This window comes from Pituophis catenifer, unplaced genomic scaffold (assembly GCF_029215685.1).
Source record: "Pituophis catenifer annectens isolate HBS135680 unplaced genomic scaffold, rPitCat1.0.hap2 SCAF_18, whole genome shotgun sequence".
NCBI classification, from domain to species: Eukaryota; Metazoa; Chordata; class Lepidosauria; order Squamata; family Colubridae; genus Pituophis; species Pituophis catenifer.
The window spans coordinates 8113857-8133450 of NW_027256898.1; the positions used below are offsets into that span (position 1 = coordinate 8113857).

The 19594-nt window shown below is 49.8% G+C and overlaps 2 protein-coding genes across 4 annotated transcripts; one reads left to right on the forward strand and one right to left on the reverse strand.

Annotated features, from left to right (window-relative positions):
* The first annotated feature begins 2878 nt into the window (after positions 1 to 2878).
* On the forward strand, positions 2879 to 14027 carry TMEM269 (transmembrane protein 269). Its single transcript, XM_070956040.1, has 7 exons — positions 2879 to 2949; positions 4070 to 4136; positions 7923 to 8070; positions 10169 to 10266; positions 10875 to 11018; positions 12070 to 12270; positions 13543 to 14027. The coding sequence occupies exons 2-7, from the start codon at positions 4112 to 4114 to the stop codon at positions 13650 to 13652; spliced, it is 726 nt and encodes a 241-aa protein (XP_070812141.1). The 5' UTR covers positions 2879 to 2949; positions 4070 to 4111; the 3' UTR covers positions 13653 to 14027.
* SVBP (small vasohibin binding protein) lies at positions 8986 to 18998 on the reverse strand. 3 transcript variants are annotated; one of them, XM_070956043.1, is made up of 3 exons: positions 18741 to 18998; positions 16781 to 16916; positions 8986 to 9090 (listed from the first exon to the last, which is right to left on the reverse strand). In XM_070956043.1, the coding sequence occupies exons 1-2, from the start codon at positions 18903 to 18905 to the stop codon at positions 16830 to 16832; spliced, it is 252 nt and encodes an 83-aa protein (XP_070812144.1). In that variant the 5' UTR covers positions 18906 to 18998; the 3' UTR covers positions 8986 to 9090; positions 16781 to 16829. The 3 variants fall into 3 exon arrangements, with proteins under 3 accessions (XP_070812144.1, XP_070812143.1, XP_070812142.1); XM_070956042.1 differs by lacking the exon at positions 8986 to 9090 and adding an exon at positions 10889 to 11024; XM_070956041.1 differs by lacking the exon at positions 8986 to 9090 and having other exon boundaries at positions 16548 to 16916; positions 18741 to 18997.
* Positions 18999 to 19594: the final 596 nt, after the last annotated feature.

Sequence of the window (19594 nt, forward strand, 5' to 3'; positions counted from 1 at the left end):
TTTTACCGACTTTGGAAAGACGGAAGGCTGAGTCAACCTTTAGTCGATCAGGATCGAACTGCTGGCAGTGGGCAGAGTTAGCCTGCAATACCGCATTCTAACCACTGTGCCACCATAGCTCTTATATAGCAATAACACTAGCACTTAGACTTATATGACGCTTCACAGTGCTTCACACCCTCTCTAAGCGGTTTACAGAGTCAGCATCTTGCCCTCAACAATCTGGGTCCCCGTTTTACCGACTTTGGAAGGACGGAAGGCTTGAGACGGCCAGGATCGAACTGCTAGCAGTAGGCAGAGTTAGCCTGCAATACTGCATTCTAACCACTGCACCACCATGGCTCTTTCACCCTAATGCCTGATAGATCCCAATAGACTGAGCTCAGATATCATGCCAGCCCACCCAAGAAATGGATTTCTATCTTCTGGGACTCTGGCTTTATTTCCTCTGCTGTTCTCACAGAGGATATGCTTTGCAGGACAGAGACTAGAAATAGTCCAGGCACAGAGCACCCTTCACACAACCCCGGGACCCAGTGCTAGCTCAGCGATTGCAGAACCTTCCCCTTCCCTCTCTTCTGGCCTCTCCCAACACCATCCATTGCCTGCTCACCAGGCCCAGCCAGAAAAGAGCTGGCCGGGCTATGGCCTGACGGGGGCCAACATAAAGAAGTGACCAGGTTCAGAAGAGAAAACACAGGCACAAAGCTGAGAGGCTTAATTCCGGCAACCACGGATCACCACCGAAGGGGTGATTAACTCAGTGCCCCACTAAGGAGAATCTACATCTGGGAGGATAGAGTAGAGTAGAGTAGAGTAGAGTAGAGTAGAGTAGAGTAGAGTAGAGTAGAGTAGAGTAGAAGAGAAGAGAAGAGAAGAGAAGAGAAGAGAAGAGAAGAGAAGAGAAGAGAAAATGGGGAGTAGAATAGAATAGAATAGAATAGAATAGAATAGAATAGAATAGAATAGAATAGAATAGAATAGAATAGAATAGAATTCTTTATTGGCCAAGTGTGATTGGACCCACAAGGAATTTGTCTTTGGTGCATAAGCTCTCAGTGTACATAAAAAGTCAAGATACACTCGTCAAGAATCATAAGGGACAACACGTAATGATAGTCATAGGGTACAAATAAGCAATCAAATCATACTAGGAAACAATATCAATATAAATCGTGAGGATACCAGCAAGAAGGTTATAGTCATACAGTCATAAGTGGGAGGAGATGGGTGATAGGAACAATGAGAAGATTAATAGTAATAGTAACGCAGACTTAGTGAATAGTTTGACAGTGTTGAGGGAATTATTTGTTTAGCAGAGTGATGGTCTTCGAGAAAAAACTGTCCTTGTGTCTACTTGTTCTGGTGTGCAGTGCTCTATAGTGTCATTTTGAGGGTAGGTAGACCTGCCCACCGGAGGGGGGGGAGCCTCTGAGAAGGGGACGGAGGTGCCAACCCTGGCCCACCTTGCCTGCCCATCACCCTCCTGTCAGAAGGGGGCACGATAGTCCCAAAGGGGGGAGGGAAAGCATAATTTAGAATAATCTTGATTGCTGCTTTGGGTAAAGATCCCACAAGTGGCTCCTATCCAGACAAAAAATGGGGTTTTCGAAGACTGGCCAGTAGAGCACTCAGCCATGACTCAACCACACCGTTCTCCAGCAGGCCATCTTATCAAGGAGTGGCAATCCTGAGTCTTCAGAGAGGGGCGGCATATAAATTGAATTAATTAAATTAAATTAAATTAAATCCCGTGAGCGGCAGAGAAAGATCTGACACTTTAGCACAAGTGCCCTCTTAATGTCCTGGAGAGGGGCCATGGGGCAGAGCATGCCACATCAGTGGGAATTCAGAGGAGGCGGTGGCTCAGACGCTGAGCTTGTCGATCGAAAGGTCGGCAGTTCAGCGGTTCGAATCCCTAGAGTGAGCTCCCGTTCCTTGTCCCAGCTTCTGCCAACCTAGCAGTTCGAAAGTATGTAAAAAATGCAAGTAGAAAAAAATAGGGACCCCCTTTGGTGGGAAGGGAACAGCGTTCCGTGCGCCCTTGGCGTTGAGTCATGCCGGCCACATGACCACAGAGACGTCTTCAGGCAGCGCTGGCTCTTCGGCTTTGAAATGGAGATGAGCACCGCCCCCTAGAGTCGGGAACGACTAGCACATATGTGCAAGGGGAACCTTTACCTTTTAATGCCCGGAGAGGGGGCCGTGGGGCAAAGCATGCCACATCAGTGGGAATTCAGGAAGACGCGTGATTTATCCTCCGTATCTCTTAAGAGGAAGTGATGCTTAAGACACCCGATGCGTTTAAGGAAGAGAGAAATCTTAAAAAAAAAATAAAAATGATGGAACCGGGGCCAGGCGGAGAAAGGCACGGGTCTGAAAGGCAACAGGGTATAGGGTGGGCATTGCCCAACGTTTCCATTTGCAAGGTTGTGCGTGGGTCTCGGTTTGAGGGGCTACCTCGTTGCTTCAGCAAGTGGGGTGGGGAGATCTGATTTTGCAGTGGAGGGAAAGGGAGAAGGAGTTGGGGAGGGGAGGGGCGCTGCCCAGGACAGTAACAAAATTGGAAGGGACCTTGGAGGTCATCTATTCCAACCCCCTGCTCACACAGAAGACCTATACAAAGTTGCCATGGGGCGCTTTGGCAAGCAGCCAAAAGAAGCGAATGGGGAGGGAGGGGGGGAAATCGCTTCGTTTGCCCCCCTCCCTCCCCGACTGGCGGGTGCTGAAACGGGGCAAGGCTTTTCCCTGCGCGCGTGGGGGGGGGGGGAGGGAAGGAGGGGACCCTCCGGGCAAGGCGGGCCGAGCGCCTGGGGGGGGACGCTCGGAGGAGGGACGGCGGTCCCCGCCCTTTCCCTTCTAGTGGAATTTTCCGGAGTAGCGGCGGCGCCGAGATGCGCAGCATAAAAGCGGTTGCGAAGCTGCGGGGCAGCGGGGCGACTGCGGAAGGTAAGCGGGAGAGCTCGTCCCGGGGCGGTGGGAGGGAGGGGGGGGAGAGAGAGAGAGAGAGTGGCCGGTGGAGGAGCTTCCACCTTCGGGGCAGTCTACCTGGGGCTCCTTCCCCCTTGCAAGGACGGGAAGGGATGCGCAGGGAGGGAAGGGATCGGGTGCATCTGCAGTTCAGTTGCCTCCGGCTTCTGCAATGAGCTTGCAATGGGGGCTGTGCGCGGTGACCCCAGGAAAGCGACCCCCCTCCCCAACCTGGGCTTCTGAAGACCAGGCAGGGCTCCCGATGCCCCCGCGGAGGGGTACCAGGGTACGGGGGACCTCTGCACCTGCCCAGAAGGCTCCCTTGGATTCCCCTCTCCCCAAGCTGCCTTCCTTCCCTCTGTCCCCCCCCCACCCCACCCCACTTGGAAGGGAAGGCGACCGGAGTGCAGGGAGTTCAGAAGAGGGAGCTGTCCCCCCCCACCCCACCCCACCCCATCCCTCTTTGAATCCTCTCTCCCTAAACCCACACCTAATCCTCTACCTTCCTTCGGTTGGCACCTTAAGCAGCTTTCCTGTGATGTAAGTTGGGCTGAAAAGGGACGGACTGGCCCAAAGGCTTTTAATGGGCGAAGGGCGGACTAGAAGTCACCGTCGCCTGGGTTTTTCTTTTTTTTTTTTTTAACCTGGTGCCTTCCCCCACGAGACCAAACCGGCTTCAGGCGCATGAAATGATCCATCTCATTTGTGGGTGGGTGGTGGGGGGGGAGTGTCCCTTCTGGACTTCCTCCTTCATCCCTGCCTCTTCAATTGGGTAACTATTTGACTGAAGTGACGTAGGGTTCCCTGCCTACGCAGGGGGTTGGACTAGAAGACCTCCGAGGTCCCTTCCGACTCTTGTTATTCTCTTCCATTCGTCTTCAACCTCGCTGCCACCCCAAAGGGATTGACCGATGCTAGCAAGGAGGGGAAAATGCTAGACTTACTGGCTTGCCCGGGAAGTGAATCTTGCTCGTTGAATCTTGCTCGTTGTTTACAAGCAGACAAACACCCCCCCTCTCCCCCCTCTCCTGTGCTTTGTTTTTATGGCTGTCTCTGCCAACCGGCAGGCAGGCTTCTAACTGGCCCGTTTCAATTTCAGGGACATCAGTGGGCAGGGATTTCCGGCTAAACGTCGAGCACAATGTGGATAGCATCTCCCCCTTCCGGTAAGTCAGTTACATAGCTGAGCACTTCCCCTTCCACCCGCCAGGTCTCCTCTCCCCCTCCAATTTTAATTTTCTTAGATGATGCTAAGCTGGCAGGAATAGCTAACATCCTAGAAGAGAGGCTCAAGAGCCAGATGGATCTTGACAGACTTGAACCCTGGACCCTGACCCTTGAACCCTTGTAGTAAGGTCCTAAGATTAGGCAAGAAAAACCAGAAGTACACATATAGACTGGGTGAAACCAGGCTTAATAGCAGTAACTGTGAGAGGAAATCTTAGTGCACAACCAGCTAAATATGAGTTAGGAGTGTGCAGTGGCAGCCGAAAAAGCCAATGCAATCTGTTAAATCGCATTAACAACTGGATACAATCACGATCAAGGGAGGTACTAATACCACTCTATAAAGCCTTAGTGAGACCACACCTAGAATCCTGCATCCAGTTTTGGTCACCACAGTAGAAAAAAAGATGTTGACACTCTAGAAAAAGTGCAGAGAAGAGCAACCAGGATGATGAGGCGACTGGAGGCTAAAACAGACGATGAACAGTTGCAGGAACTGGGCATGGCTGGTCTAGTGAAGAGAAGGACCAGGGGAGACAGGATAGCATCTTCCAATACTTGAGGGGCTGCCACAGAGAGGAGGGGGGTCAAGCTGTTTTCCAAAGCACCCGAAGGCCAGACAAGGAATAATGGATGGAAACTGACCAAGGAGAGATTCAATCTAGAAATGAGGAGGAATTCTCTGACAATGAGAACAATCAATCAATCAATCAATCAATCAATCCATGGAACAGCAGTTTCCTTCAGAAGTTGTGGAAGCTTCATCGCTGGAGACTTTCAAGAAGAGATTGGACATGCCATCTGTCAGAAATGGTGTAGGGTCTCCTGCTTGAGCGGGGGGTTGGACTAGATGACCTATAATGTCCCTTCCAACTCTGTTAATTTAATCTAATCCAAATGGTTGGTCTTCAATAGGCAGAAGCAGCTCAATTCCTCCCCACCCCACCCAAAATAACCTGGGAACCAGAGGGGCCAATAATCTAGAAGGGAAGCCACCCCAAAGGCAACGGGGTCCTCTTTCGGCCCACAAAGCGTGAAAGGACAATCATCTCCCGTAAAGCTCAAGTGAGACTTACTTTGATCCGCTGCACCTGCCCTCCTTCTGCTTCCCTTTGCCCTGAAAGCTGTCCTTGGATTTCAGCAGCGACCCTCTAAAGCAGACGGGGGCCCATTTCTTTTGGGTGGGTGGTCTCTGGCTTTCTCCCCATCTCCCTTCCCTTCCACCCAGGGGTGGGCTTCAAAAATTTTAGTATGGGGTTCTCTGCCTGGTTGCTGGGTGGGCGTGGACATGGCCTAGTCAGCTTCCTGCACCACAGTGGGGAGGGGCATTTTTGCCCTCCCCGGGCTCCGGAGGCTTTTTTTGAGCCTCCGGGAGGGCGAAAATGGCCTCCCCAGGCTCCAGAGGCCCTCTGGAGGCCTTCCCAAACTTCCATTAGGCTCGTTTTTTGCCCTCCCTGAGCCTCTGGGCGCGCCCTGCACTTACCTGCATCCAAAACGGGCTGCGTGGGGACTCCTGGGAGGGGTAGGGAGGGGTGGGTGGGGCCAGCCAGGAGTGGAATTTGGGGGTTCTCCGAACTGCACAGAATCTTAAACTAGAGGTTCTCCCGAACCCCTGCGAACCCCCAGCAGCCCACCCCTGCTTCCATCTCTCCTGGTATGGGTATCTTCCCTGGGGACAGGTTTATGGTCTTGATGGCAAGAACTTAACTGCCGTGTCCACCTGTCATCTGGCTAAGTGTAATGCTTGAACACAGCTCGTCGAGTGCGCCCGTTCTCAAGACTGTAAGCCAAAAAAAAAAAAAAAAAGCTGGTGAATGAATACATAACATGATGGTTTGTTGCTTTTGTGGCAAGTGATTAACCCAGCTTGGAGAGCTGGAAGTTCGGGCCCCGGGGCAAACTCTGGCATTGGGACAGGAGGAAAAAAACCTCAGCACTCATACAGAGGCATCCAGCTTGGGCTTGGAATCATTGGAATTGTTCTGCCCCAGCTACGGACCCCAAAGAACGCAGCACACACAAACGCTATACAAACCTTATTTTACTCAAATAACTTAGTCTTTATCAACCAAAGGCTGTTAATAAACTGTCTTAACAGCCTACCAGAATTCTAAGATAAGGTAATCACAGTCTTACTAGAGTTGGCAGAAAACCCAGAAGCAATTTTGCAGAGAATCCAGACGCGAAGGAGAGTGAACTAAAGTTGTTCCCTACAGCTTGCTTCAGTCGGCATTCCTCCTTAAATAGGCTAAGGGAGTGGCCAATTAGCCCCAAGCCTTACTCTCAAGGAGACCTCCTCCTGAGGAGCCACTCCTGCCTTTTGGCAACTCTGCGCGCCCGTGCATTGAGAAGAGGCTCCTCCTCTTCGTCCTCTTCACTTAAAGGAGCTTCTGGAAGTTCTGAATCCCTGCCTCTGGCACCGCATCTTCTCCAGCCTCCTCACTGTCCGACTCGAGCGCCAGCTGCACAGGCTGCTGGCGCAGCACCACACCAGCCTCCTCGTTGTCGGAATCAGCTACAATCTGCACAGGCTGCTGACGGGCCACAACAGGAATTTGGATTTGGGTGCAAATTGTTCTTGCAAGCTTAAACAACCAGAACGGATGCGCAATCTGAACTTTGCTCCTTTCTAAGTGATTATTACCGCTGCCTTTTTGTCACTAAAACTAACCAGCCAATGAATACACTGATAGCAGGGGTGAAATGCTCCAGGATCGGATCGGATCGCCCGATCTGGTAGCGATCCTGGCCGGTGGTTCGGCGATCCGGTAGCGATGGTGGAGCAAAGATCCGCCCACCCGCCCAGGTGTCATTACTTCCTGCGCATGCACAGGTGGTTTTGCACATGCGCAGAAGGTCTGTGTATGTACTTGTGCTTCCGAACCGGTAAGGAAGGTAAGTAGATTTCACCCCTGACTGATACGTTCCAAGCCATGTGAAGAAATGAGGTCTGTTTGGCTTTGTTTGCGGGGAGGGGTCTTGCCCTCCCTGACCGTGCCCTTCGGACTGTTCTGAGGCCCTGAATGAAATTGAAGGGCCGCTTCCTGCCCCAACTCCCTCCCCCCCCCAGGCCCTTTGACCTGCTCTCCTTTCGGCACAGCCCTCCACATCTCGGATCTGTCATCTGGAATCGCATGAAATCCTCTGGCCACCCAATGCCCGCAGCTGCCCGCAGGTTTCCAATGAGGCAGAGAATCTAGGTCGCTGATGATGCGGGCAGTGGGTCATCCGTTGCCTCCTTGAGTCCCTGGGTTGAGTCAGCAGCACCTGCCCCTCCTGGCTGAACCCCAGCCACCTCTTTGTGCCAGGCGGGCTTGCCATGTCAATCACCCACCGGAGTGAAGGCTTCAGAGGCTGATAACGCAGCTGCCAGCCTGTGTGTGTAGCCTTGTGGCAGGTGCGGGTATAACGTAGATGGACAGGATGAACTAAGCACGGGGGTGGGGGGAGACTGTAACACTTGAGGATGTTGCATGCAGGGCCCGCTTCCATCTGCATGCTTCTGCAATATGTGCAGGCTTCCGATGCCCAGGATGTGCAGGCTGAAGACAGCTGGCCTTGGTCCATCTCATAACCTTGAGTTTCTCCCATTTGGAACCAAGAAGGAGCTGCCTTCCAGGCCGTGCTCAGAGCAGGGATGGTAACGGAGGGATTTCTTCGCAGCTGGCTTGGGTGGGGATCCTCTCGGCTTCTCACTCGTCGTCCTTTCCGATATCTTCTTTCAGGAATCGTCCAATACATCAAGAAGCTTTTCTTGAGCGAGCAGGCCGGCCGCGCACAAGCCATCGAGTTCCTGCGCAAGAATGCGGCCAACTCGATTTCCGTGGCCAACCTCCTCATGGGCCTCTCCTCCGTCCTCTGCAGCCTAAACGGGTAGGTGGAAGGTTGGCCCGGAGCTCTGCCTCCTGGCCGTCGTGGCTCTCGGAGGGATCAACGCTGGGCAGATTGGAAAGGTCTCAATACAGGCCCTCAGCACCACTTTTGTGCCATGGCAGAGAGAACCGTGGGGCACAGTGGCAGCACCAATATACAGTAGTGGCCAAAATTGTGGAAACCTTTTGGGAAACCTTTTGGGAAAAGTTTTGAGGTTCGATGGCTAATAACACCGCTTTTTTGGGGAGTAGTGCCATAAAATTATATATCAATGGAAAGATAATTTGTGTTATCTTTAATGTGTTATGTGATCGCTATCAAGTTGGTTGGTCGTCTTTCATTTAGTGAGCTTCAGAGGTGGGTTTCAGCAGGTTCTGACCGGTTCTGGAGAACCGGTAGCGGAAATTTTGAGTAGTTTGGAGAACCGGTAAATACCACCTCTGACTGGCCCCGCTCCCATCTATTCTCTGCCTCCTGAGTCCCAGCTGATCGGGAGGAAATGGGGATTTTGCAGTATCCTTCCCCTGGAGTGGGGAGGGAATGGAGATTTTACAGTATCCTTTCCCTTCACCAAGCCATGCCACACCCACCAAGCCATGCCCACAGAACTGGTAGTAAAAAATTTTGAATCCCACCACTGGTGAGCTTGTAAAACATAATAAAATTCAAGTAATGGCGCAAAGAGTTGACTGGTCGCCCAGAAAGCAATGTAAAATAGCATTTTTAAGTGAACAAGGCTACAGTTATATAAGAAATTGGAAGAAAAATTGGTGGAAACTTAACCAAAGTTGCATTTCTAAAGTTTTTGAAGAGGTATAAGGAGACTCAGTTACTACAAAACCACACTGGTAAAAGGCAGGAAAAGGTGCACAACAGCAAGTGATGATAGAAGAATTAAGAGATCGTGCCTACGTGACAGAAGAAAATTACCTGGGTGTATACAAGATGAAATGGCGCCATGCAATGTGAAGTTGACTGCAAGGACTGTTCGGCGCAGACTGCAGGAATTCGGCCTCAAATCTAGAATTCCATGAAAAAAAAAGCCACTTTTACCTCTCAAAGGTTCAAAAGCATTACATTCTTGATTAAATTATCTTTCCATTGAGATAGATAGATAGATAGATAGATAAATAGATATAGATAGATAGATATAGATAGATAGATAGATAGATATAGATATAGATATAGATATATATAGATATAGATATATAAAACAAAGCATTCTAAAAATACGAGTATTAGGTATATTAGTAAAGAAAGAAACAGACATCCTGCGAACTTTGGAACTTAAAATTTTAAAAGAATTAAAATTTTATTTTACTAAGCTTTCGTCAGCCATCTGCTGACATCGTCAGCAAATTGCAATGGTTGACAGGCTAACATCACCCCCCCACTGATAAGCAAGCTAGGAGGGAGGAAACAGTAGGAATTAAGCCTCCATTATCCAGCATGACGGCAGCAAAAACAACACAGCTAATTATCAGTGGGAGACGGCTGGAAGAGCCTATTACACGCACAATGGGCAAATTGATTAATGGCATATAAAGGCAGAGATCTCTGTAATGGTAATTTAATACTCTGACGATGTCAGCAGATGGCTGATGAAAGCTTAGTAAAATAAAATTTTAATTCTTTTAAAGTTTTTAAATTTTAAGTTCTGGAGCTCGCAGGATGTCTTGCTTCTCTCTCTCTCTCTCTCTCTCTCTCTCTCTCTCTCTCTATATATATATATATATATATATATATATATATATATATATACTCCCCCCCCCACAAAAAAGTGGTGTTATTAGCCATCAAACCTCAAAAATACACTTTCCCCACAATTTTGGCCACTACTGTATATTTTCACACAGCAGTTTCTTTCCGAGCTTCAGATGCCTCTCTGCTGCCAATGCCAAGCTGCAGTCTCGTCCTTCTGGCCTCCGCAGGAAAGGTTGGGATCTAGCTGGATTCACGACAGAGAGAATTCCTACTCCCCAGGCTTTTCTGGATCCAGTGGGCCAGAGATCAAGTGAGATGGCAGGAATGGGTGGCAAATGGGGAGAGCATCCCTGGACACAGGAAGTACCTGTGTTTTCTTCTTCTTCTTCTTCAGGCAGTACCACCACGCATGCTGGCTGGTCCTGACTGGCTTCGTGCTGGACCTTGCTGACGGAGCCGTCGCGAGGCAACTCAACGCCTGCTCTGCCTTGGGTGAGTTCCCCCCCCCCCGTTCGCCATCACAGTGGTAGGTAGTCCTTGAAGAGAGGAGCTCTGCTGAGGGGAAAACCAGGAACTGCGGGGGAATCCAAAAAAGGAGACCTCACTGAGCCACGGGAGGATCGGAGAGGTCTCAGTCCTTCCGAGAAGTTTGTGGCTGCTATCTAGGGAGCCAGGGACCACTTCTTTCAAACCGAAAATGCCCCCTGGAGCTGGGCAGGATCCCATTTCATTGCCTTTAGTGCCTTAAATGCCATCATTGGCCCCTCAACACAGAGTCTATTTAGCCTTAAGAGACTGCAGTTTTTCCAGCTGGGTATCTTTCCTGGGTCAGCATCTGAAGGGCGCCAGGTTGGGGAGGAGGCATTGATTCCCCCTTCCCCAATTAAGACTTATTTTCTGGAAGCCTCCACTCCTTTGGAGAGAGAGAGAAAGAGAGAGAGGTCATCCTAAGCAGAGGGAACGCTGAGGTTATTATTATTATTATTTTTTGGTGTCACCCGAATGAATGGAACCAGAGGCTTCTGTCCTCGGCTAGCGACAGTGGGCCGATTGTGGCTTTGATGGAGACTAACCACGTCTCTTTTTCGCATCGCCTGCAGGGGCTAAACTGGATGACTTTGCAGACTTCACGTCCTTCGGCCTGGCCACGGGGCTCCTTCTGCAGGCCCATGGGATCCTCGACGGATTGCTGGTGATTGTCTACGTGCTGGCAGTGTTCATGCGGCTGTGCTTCTTCTCCAGTGGTGAGTCTGGATGGAAAAGGTCTCATTGGGGTAGGTGGGATAAGGGAGGGGCTTTTAGAAAAGTTGTCCCACCTTTTGATGCCACAAGTACCATGTTTCCCTAAAAATACGACCTATTCCAAAAATAAATCCTAGCTTGATTTTTACATGTGCACCTAATATAAGCCCTACCCCCCTGAAAAATAAGCCCTAAGACCCCACCCATTCCAGGGTGCAGGGGGTGGGGTGAGACACATGGGTAAAAATTAAGCTAGGATGGGGATGGGGAGGGGGTTGGAGCTGCCCTTCTTACCAGGCCTCGCACACTCCGACACCTGCCTTGACTTGCAGGCCCACTTCTGTCGCTGCTTGCCGCTGCTTGCGCGCGTCGCCCCCAGCCTCCGTTTCACCGTCAGAGGCCTTCCAGAAGGCCCTCTGCAGCCTCGATCCAGATCTATCCTGGAGCTCTGTTATCGGCTGCAGAGGGCTTTCCGGAAGGCCTCTGATGGCGAAATGGAGGTCGGGGAGGTGCCGCGCATGTCAATCCGGACCTCGTTTCTTGGCTGCAGAGGGCTTTCTGGAGGGCCTCTGATGGAGAAACGGAGGCCGGGGACAACACGCGCGAGCAACGGCAAACGGCCGCAGAAGTGGGCTGGCAACGAGTTGCTGCTGGGCAGGGCTGTTGGTGATGCCGCCGCCGCAAGTTGAGTCAGTAATTAGACTCCCTCCCCCCAAAAAAAGACCTGGTGCCTTTTTTTGGTGGCAAAAAATAAAATAAGACCGGGTCTTATTTTCGGGGAAACACGGTAGTCATTGCCAGCTCTCTCTAGGTTTAAGAGCGTTCTTTTCAACGGGAAAAGTGGCATCTCAATTCTGTGTTTTGTAAAAGATTCTGGATATTCCATAAAGGAATTGGCGCACTTTTCAACATGCCGAGCTGACATTTTAGATCTTTGTGATGACACAACATACCCTGTGCATTTTTTTTGGTGTGGCTAGGGGATACGGGACTACGGTCTTCCCCTCAATGAATTCGTGCATATCTTTTTTCCTCCCTTCTCTTCATCCGCAGGGATGCCCTTCATGTACCGGGGTTTGCCATGCCCCTACGGTGCCTCCATGGTAGCAGCCACCTACTTCCTGACCGAAGGTCATCTGGTGGCCATGCGCCTGATGGCCATAGTGATGGTCCTCTTCATGGTGGACCAGGGTTTCTATCCCCATGACAAGGTGCTGGAGTCCCAGGCTTGGAAGAAGGCCATCTTCGGAGGAGGTATGTCCAGGGCCTTCCCTGACTTGCCCAGTCTGGAAAGCAGGGACGTGAAAGACTAACTAATGCACTAACACGGAAGGTGATTTTTCGTTCAACTGCACACGTAGCAAAGCGCGCGATCCTCAAACCAGTTGTTAAACCGGAAGGATCCCACCAGTGGTTTGAACCCATCTAAGAACCTCTGAGCTGGTTTTCAGCAGCTCAGAAGTTGTTTTGCTAAGAGTCTCTAGAGCCGTGATGGCGAACCTATGGCACGTGTGCCATAGGTGGCACGCAGAGCCATATCTGTGGGCACGCGAGCGTTGCCCTAGCTCAGCTCCAGCGCACATGCATGCGCTGGCCAGCTGATTTTCGGGCCTTCTGGGCCCACCGGAAATTGGGAAACGGGCTGTTTCTGGCTTCTGGAGGGCCTCTAGGGGGATGGGGGAGGCCATTTTTGCTCTCCCCATGCTCCAAGAAAGTCTCTGGAGCCCAGGGAGGGCGAAAAACGGGCATATTGGGCCCACAGATAACCTTTTTGCCATTGCATGCCAAAAGTGGGGGGAGCACGGGGGGAGGTTGCGCGCGCAAGCGCGGGGGGGTTGCAGGGAGCATTGAATTATGGTTGTGGGCACGCACGCACATGACCTCCCCGTGCTCCCCCCGCTTTTGGCACGTGACGGCAAAAAGGTTAGCCATCACTGCTCTAGAGGAACATTTGATTGCTCCAATCTGGGACACTGCAGTCTCATTAGACCCTGGAGAAGGGCTGGTTACAAAAATAAAAATAAAAAAGGGGGACTGTATGGTACGAGAAGCTAAAAGGGTTCGGTTTGGGGAAAAATAAAAATGTTTTAAATGCCCTTCGTTCTTAAATGTCCAAGCAACCCTGGATTCAGGGGGCAGTGAGGTCTTTACTGATGTTGTCTCACGTCTTCTGAATACCAAACTCCACAATTCCCAGTTGATCTCTTTCCTTGCAAGAACTTTATGGTAAATAAAGTCCACTCCGGTTTCCTCGGGGGAAAAACCTTAATGGGTAGGGATTAAAGCAAAGGTGCTCTGACATTCCAGAGAGCAGGAGTAACGGGACTTTGGCCCCCATAAATCAGGTGATCTGCAGCGGGAATCCACCTGTGATCTGGAGGCACGAGACTGTTGTGTCTGATAGCCTAAAAATGGAAAAGCCGATGGGTCTTCAAAATATCACGTGTTGCCAAGGGAGGGATTCAGAATCCGATCTCGCTCGTATCAAGAGGCTTCTTTTAACTTTTTCTCTCTTGGCCACTGCAGGTATCTTGGTGCTCCTGTTTCACGCCTCCTTCCTGGCCTCTCTCTACTTCCTGATTTGGTCTGTATCGTACATTTTTTTCCCCAACACTTTGTGGAGTTACAAAGTCTAATCTCGTCGGAGGACGCGAGTCGACGATGCCAGCACTGCACCAGTGCCCAGGCAGTCTTCACAGCGACTGGGACGACGAATCCTGTGTTTAAAAATCTGTATTTTGCCTAAAGTTTTTCATCCACCTGAGGTGATAAAACTTCTGGGAGACTTATCCATGGCTTCTGGCAGTGTTATCCTTGCTGCCTGTTGCCTGAAGAATGAAGTCAACAGCTGGCTAACAAGCTGAGCCTTTGGTCAGTGTAGATATGTACAGATTCTTTCTACCAAGATATATATATAAAAATATATAAATATATATATGTTTTCTCAGGTTTTCGCGGGTGTTTGTATGTAGGTCTTTGGTTATTCGGGTCTTCTCCCACGTAAAATTGGAAGTGTCTTGGCGACGTTTCGACGAAGTCTCATTCGTCATCTTCAGGCTGGTGTTCTCGGCTTCGTGCTTCCAGGAGCAATGTGAGATCGCAGCTGTCTCTTCCTTTTAACTGCTAGTGGAGGTGTGAGCTGATTGGGTGGGAACTTGGCTGTGTTCTGATTGGGTGGAGGTGTGTTCTGATTGGTTAGGGGCTTGGCTGTGCTCTGATTGGCTGGGGTTGTGTTCTGTTTGGGTGGGGGCTTGGTTGTGCTCAGCTTAGTCTGAGTTGCAGGGGGATTTGAGCTGGTGAGCTGCGTTGTTGTTGTTTGGCTTCGTGTTTGTGGCCGTGCGAGCTCGAAGCCAAACAACAACAACGCAGCTCACCAGCTCAAATCCCCCTGCAACTCAGACTAAGCTGAGCACAACCAAGCCCCCACCCAAACAGAACACAACCCCAGCCAATCAGAGCACAGCCAAGCCCCTAACCAATCAGAACACACCTCCACCCAATCAGAACACAGCCAAGTTCCCACCCAATCAGCTCACACCTCCACTAGCAGTTAAAAGGAAGAGACAGCTGCGATCTCACATTGCTCCTGGAAGCACGAAGCCGAGAACACCAGCCTGAAGATGACGAATGAGACTTCGTCGAAACGTCGCCAAGACACTTCCAATTTTACGTGGGAGAAGACCCGAATAACCAAAGACCTACAAATATATATATATATATATATATAAATATATATATATATGTGTGTGTGTGTAAGTTTTGGTGTATTCGGGTCTTTTCCCATGTAAGATTGAGAGTATCTCAATTCCCGTGTAAGATTGATACTCTCAATCTAACACGGGAAAAGACTCGAATACACCAAAACCTGCATACCTCTACCCGTGAAAATCTACGACAACATATATATATGAAGTGCAATATAGGTTTAAGAGACAAAATTCTTGCTTAGATTTTTTTTTTAAATGCCAGTAATTTACTTGCTGATAGCTTTTAGGAACATGGGGAAAACTTGAATGCAGACCTCTTTTCTTGCCACTTTTGTGGTGTTTTCACTCTGGATCCTTCAGAGGTCCTTCCTTAACTAGATTTTTGCAACAGGTGAGCTCGCTGAATTTGCAACCTTTATGCTGAGGCAGAAGGGAGTCCCACTGCTTTTGGAGACAGATTTGGTCCTTAAGAAGTTATCTCTCACATGACTGCCCTCTTGTTATCCAGGCCCACACAAGTAAAAGAGCAAAGTCCGGCTCTTAATGGGCGAGATATTAAGCTATCTTTGACCCACAACTGATTAATCAAGCTTTTTCTGGGTCTTTTAAAAGACTCCACTACTTGTCTAGAGAGTTGTGGGTCTGTGCACTCATTCTACACTCTATGAGTGGGTAGCTGTTCCACAGAGTAGACAGGAAGCAGGGCATCTGAAAAATCTCAATGTCCCACCCAGAATCTAAGCCAACCTCCATCAACATGGGCAGGAACTGCTGCTGGAGACAGTTTGGGAATTATTCCCTCCAGCTGAGCCTGCAAATCCAAGTCCTCTTCTGGTATAAAGAAGGATCTCTGGAAGCAAGTTGCTAAGCAGAGAGGCCAGTATATGGCGTCCCTTCCAACCACACATCCCTCTGCCACCAGAAAAGGCTTAAAGGGAGGCGTAAACTTCTGCCAACATCTGTGAGCTGCCCAGCTTTGCAAAAGGAATTCTTTGTACACCTTTGTGGTTAGATCTCCGATCTACAATTCCACCCCGACTTCAATTCTAGCCAGAGTCACGGCAGACATTCTAGATTTGTGTTGTGAAAAGAGGAGCCCCAAATGCTTGTGTGGCAGGTAGCGCTTTTAATGTTTTTTTAAAATATTTATCGGGGTAATGAAATACATTGGGAAAACGGTTCCTTCCCGAGAGCTGTTAGATAAAAAACACAAGAGAAAAAAAGAAGGCAGGAAGATGACATTGTGTCATTGGAAAACTATACTTGAAAACTAATGTTCTGGTGTTTGGAGGAAAAAAATTAAACTCGGAAAACATTGAAGAGACTTTGTCGTGTTTTGGGTTTTGTGTGTGCTTGGGAACTGTGACAAGTGAGGGAGACATTTATAAGGTTTGGAGCAGGGGGGTGGGGAGAAGCTGTGGGGTTACAATCTTCATCATCCTCTTCCATTACCACACAAATCTCACATTGTTGGCTAACCACTGCCTAGAAAGGCCACTGCCTAAGTCCAGAAAGGCCACTCAAATGGAAACAGACAAAAAGGGGGAGGAGGGGAGGGAGACAGAGAAAGTCAGCTGTGTGTCCGAGGGTCACATAGGAGGAGGGTCATCAGGCTTCAGATATACAAAAGAACATTTCTGTGCAACAGGAAACCACTTGAACTTTATACCACACCAAACAATCAAGAGCCTTAGGACTCTTCACCCACAAGTAACACCTCCATGTGAAGAGGCAGACTACCCCGAATCTCTGTTGTGGGAAAGGGGAAACATTTTTTCTTCAGCTTTTGGGTTTTCTGGAAATATGACCATATCTGCACTGGACTTTGGTCTCACAGACAGATATTTATTTGCACACATATAAAACACACATTTATTTAATAAATAGGATTTTACAAAAAACAGTTCAAACAACGAGAAACTCCATTTTGGCAAGGACTTGGACTTTTGGTGGATTTGGAAGAGGCTGAGAGGCACTACCGTAGCCCAGAGGAAAAAGGGTCTGGGGACTTCCCACCGTGGTTTAACAGACCACTGACCATGGTCGAGCGTTCAGACCTTGAGTGAAGTCTTGTGTGAGGAGTGAAGATCTGGCTGCCTGCAGGGCTCACTCACTCGAAGCTCTCATCTGCTTGCAGAAGGCATCGAACTGTTGCTGCTCCAGCTCTGTCATCACCCGGTTGAGAGCATAGATCTGCAGACCAAAGCAGAGGTTAAGCCATTGTCCCCAAACTCTTCAATCCATCAATCACTTCGTAAAATTGTTCATCCACCCCAACATTTATTATAGGAAAATAATCTGATAAATACAATTTTAATAATAATGACAACAACAACAATAATAAAGTTCTTGAAAATGAACAGGTCAAGATCTTGTGGGACTTTCGGATCTAACCAGACAGACGTCTGGCCCATAACACGCCTGACATCTCTATTGTGGAAAAGAAAAGTTTGATTCTTTAATATTGGTATACCAGGTGATGCACGAATTGAAGAGAAACAAGGGGGGGGAATCACAAAATAGTGCAACCTGCAAATTAAAGTTGAGCGATTGTGGAGGAAGAAATAAATGGTTGTACCAATAGTAATAGGAGACCTTGGAGCAATACCCAAAGGGCTGCCTAGATACATGGAAATTTTGAACTTATTAGGCCTAAATATCCTGACTTTGCAAAAAAAAACCCCACCCTACTCAGAACTATCTATCTATCTATCTATCTATCTATCTATCTATCTATCTATCTATCTATTTTTGTCAAGAACGCATTTGGTAATAAGTATAAGCATGGATTGGATACATAAAATAGATACAAATATCTACAAATATACGTACTCAGACATTATCTTAACAACTCTTAGGTCCTTGGTTAGGATTTGGGACTGTTAAGTTTTTACCAGTCCCAGACTGTGAATCGAATTGAAGATTAAATCTTAAATAACAACAATAATAATCCAAACACCACCAATCACCTATCCTGGGTCCTTGGGAAGGACTTGATACATGGGGAAAATGCTAAATCTAAACATTTGCCTGACTGTGCAATGAATATCTTAGATGGTGCCACTGACCCTTGGTGTGTGGTGTGTGTGTGTGTGTGTGTGTGTGTGTGTGTGTGTGTGTATGTCAATATTGATATTTTTGAAAAACTCTGGGTTAGATCCTCAGGGGGAAAGCTGCCAATAGGGAAAGCTGCCCCTCCCACAAAACCGTTGCCAACCGTTTTAGGGCCTAGAGGAAAAGAAGTCCTCCACTTCCCTCTTGCCTACGAAAAATTATTTATGTCATCTTTATCCCACACCTTTACTACCTAATGCAGGTAGTCCTCCACTTACAACCATTCATTTAGTGACCAAAGTTAGAACGGCCCTGGAAAAAGGGACTTCGGACCATTTTTTTTTCACAGTTACGACCTCTGCAGCATTCCCCTGTGGTCATGTGATCAAAAAAAAATCCAGACTTTTGCTCATATTTATGACGGTCGCTCTGTGTGTGTGTGTAACCCGATCCCGTTTTGCGGCTTTCTGACAAGCAAAGTCAAGGGGGAAGCCCGGATTCCCTTAACAATCGTGTGACTAACTTTTTATCAACTGCAGGCGATTCCCTTAACAACCGTGGCCTGGAAGGTCGCCAAACGAGGCAAAATTCCCTTAAATGTCTCGCTTAGCAACGGAAATGTCAGGCTTTACTTATGGTCGTAACTCGAGGACTGCCTGTATTCAGGAGACATGGAGGAGTCAAAACGGAGGGAGGGGCTTGGCAGGTAGCAGCGAGCTCCCCACCCCCACCCCACCCCAAATCTCTCCTCAGGAGTCGCCTAAGTGAGACTCAGCAGTGGCGGGGAGTTCCCCGGGCGAGGATGCTTCTTCTCTCCCCCCCCCCCGCCGCCTCACCCCACAGGGCTCCATTCCCTGTGGGGGAGCTGAGAGACCGGGGAAGGGGCGTTTCGTAGGGCCCCCAAGCCCTATTCCAGTTGGGCCCCCGCCTCAGGGGTCTCCTCAGAGACAGACCGCCGCCCACCTCGGCGCGCTGCCGCTGCTTCAGCTCCTGCTGAGCCGAGCGCTGCTTGGCTTTCTCCAGGCGGGCGTTGCCTCCGCTGGACCCGGGCCCCTCCTTGCCTTTGGCGGGCGGCAACACCAGCGGCGGCGGAGGGAGCTTCTCGCGGCGGCCACCGCCGGGCTCCATTCCCCCTCAGACCGACAAAGACGTCGGGCCGAAGGAGCGTCTCACCGCGCAGGCGCCACGGCAGGCCGCGCGGGCCACCCTCTGACGTCACAAGGCTACCAACGACGACGGGGCGGCCTAGAGCGGCCTCCCCGAAGAGACAGGAAAGTCCGACGAGCGCCTCCCGCCGCGCCAAAGGCCCACTGTGGCTTGGGGGCGCGCGCGCCATTATCTCTCTGTGACGTCACGAATCCACCATCGAGGACGCGCGCGGGCGGCCTAGAGCGGCCTCCCGCAAATAGAATAGAATAGAATTCTTTATTGGCCAAGTGGGATTCGACACACAAGGAATTTGTCTTGGTGCATACGCTCTCGGAGTACATACATAAAATAAAAGATAAAAAAAATAAAATAAAATAAGAGGGAAGGCCGACGAGCGCCAAGCCAAGGGGCCACTGGGGCCAGGCGCACGCCACCCACCACCACCACCACCACACTGTGACGTCACAAATCCACCATCGAGGACGCGCGCGGCCTAGAGCGGCCTCCCCCGCAAAGAGAGACAAGGAAAGTCCAACGAGAGCCTCCCGCCGCGCCAAAGGCCAACTGCGGCTTGGGGATGCGCGCGCGGGCCATTCTCTCTCTCTGTGTGTGACGTCACGAATCCACCATCGAGGACGGCGCGGCCTAGAGCGGCCTCCCCCGCAAGA

Excerpts from the sequence above, each read along its gene's own strand:
- TMEM269 (XM_070956040.1), top strand. The coding sequence starts at position 4,112 with ATGTGGATAGCATCTCCCCCTTCCG. Across the intron at positions 8,071-10,168 it reads GTCCTCTGCAGCCTAAACGG|GCAGTACCACCACGCATGCT; the intron begins GTAGGTGGAAGG and ends CTTCTTCTTCAG. Across the intron at positions 10,267-10,874 it reads CAACGCCTGCTCTGCCTTGG|GGGCTAAACTGGATGACTTT; the intron begins GTGAGTTCCCCC and ends CATCGCCTGCAG.
- SVBP (XM_070956043.1), bottom strand. The coding sequence starts at position 18,905 with ATGGAGCCCGGCGGTGGCCGCCGCGAGAAGCTCCCTCCGCCGCCGCTG. Across the intron at positions 16,917-18,740 it reads AGCAGCGGCAGCGCGCCGAG|ATCTATGCTCTCAACCGGGT; the intron begins GTGGGCGGCGGT and ends TTTGGTCTGCAG.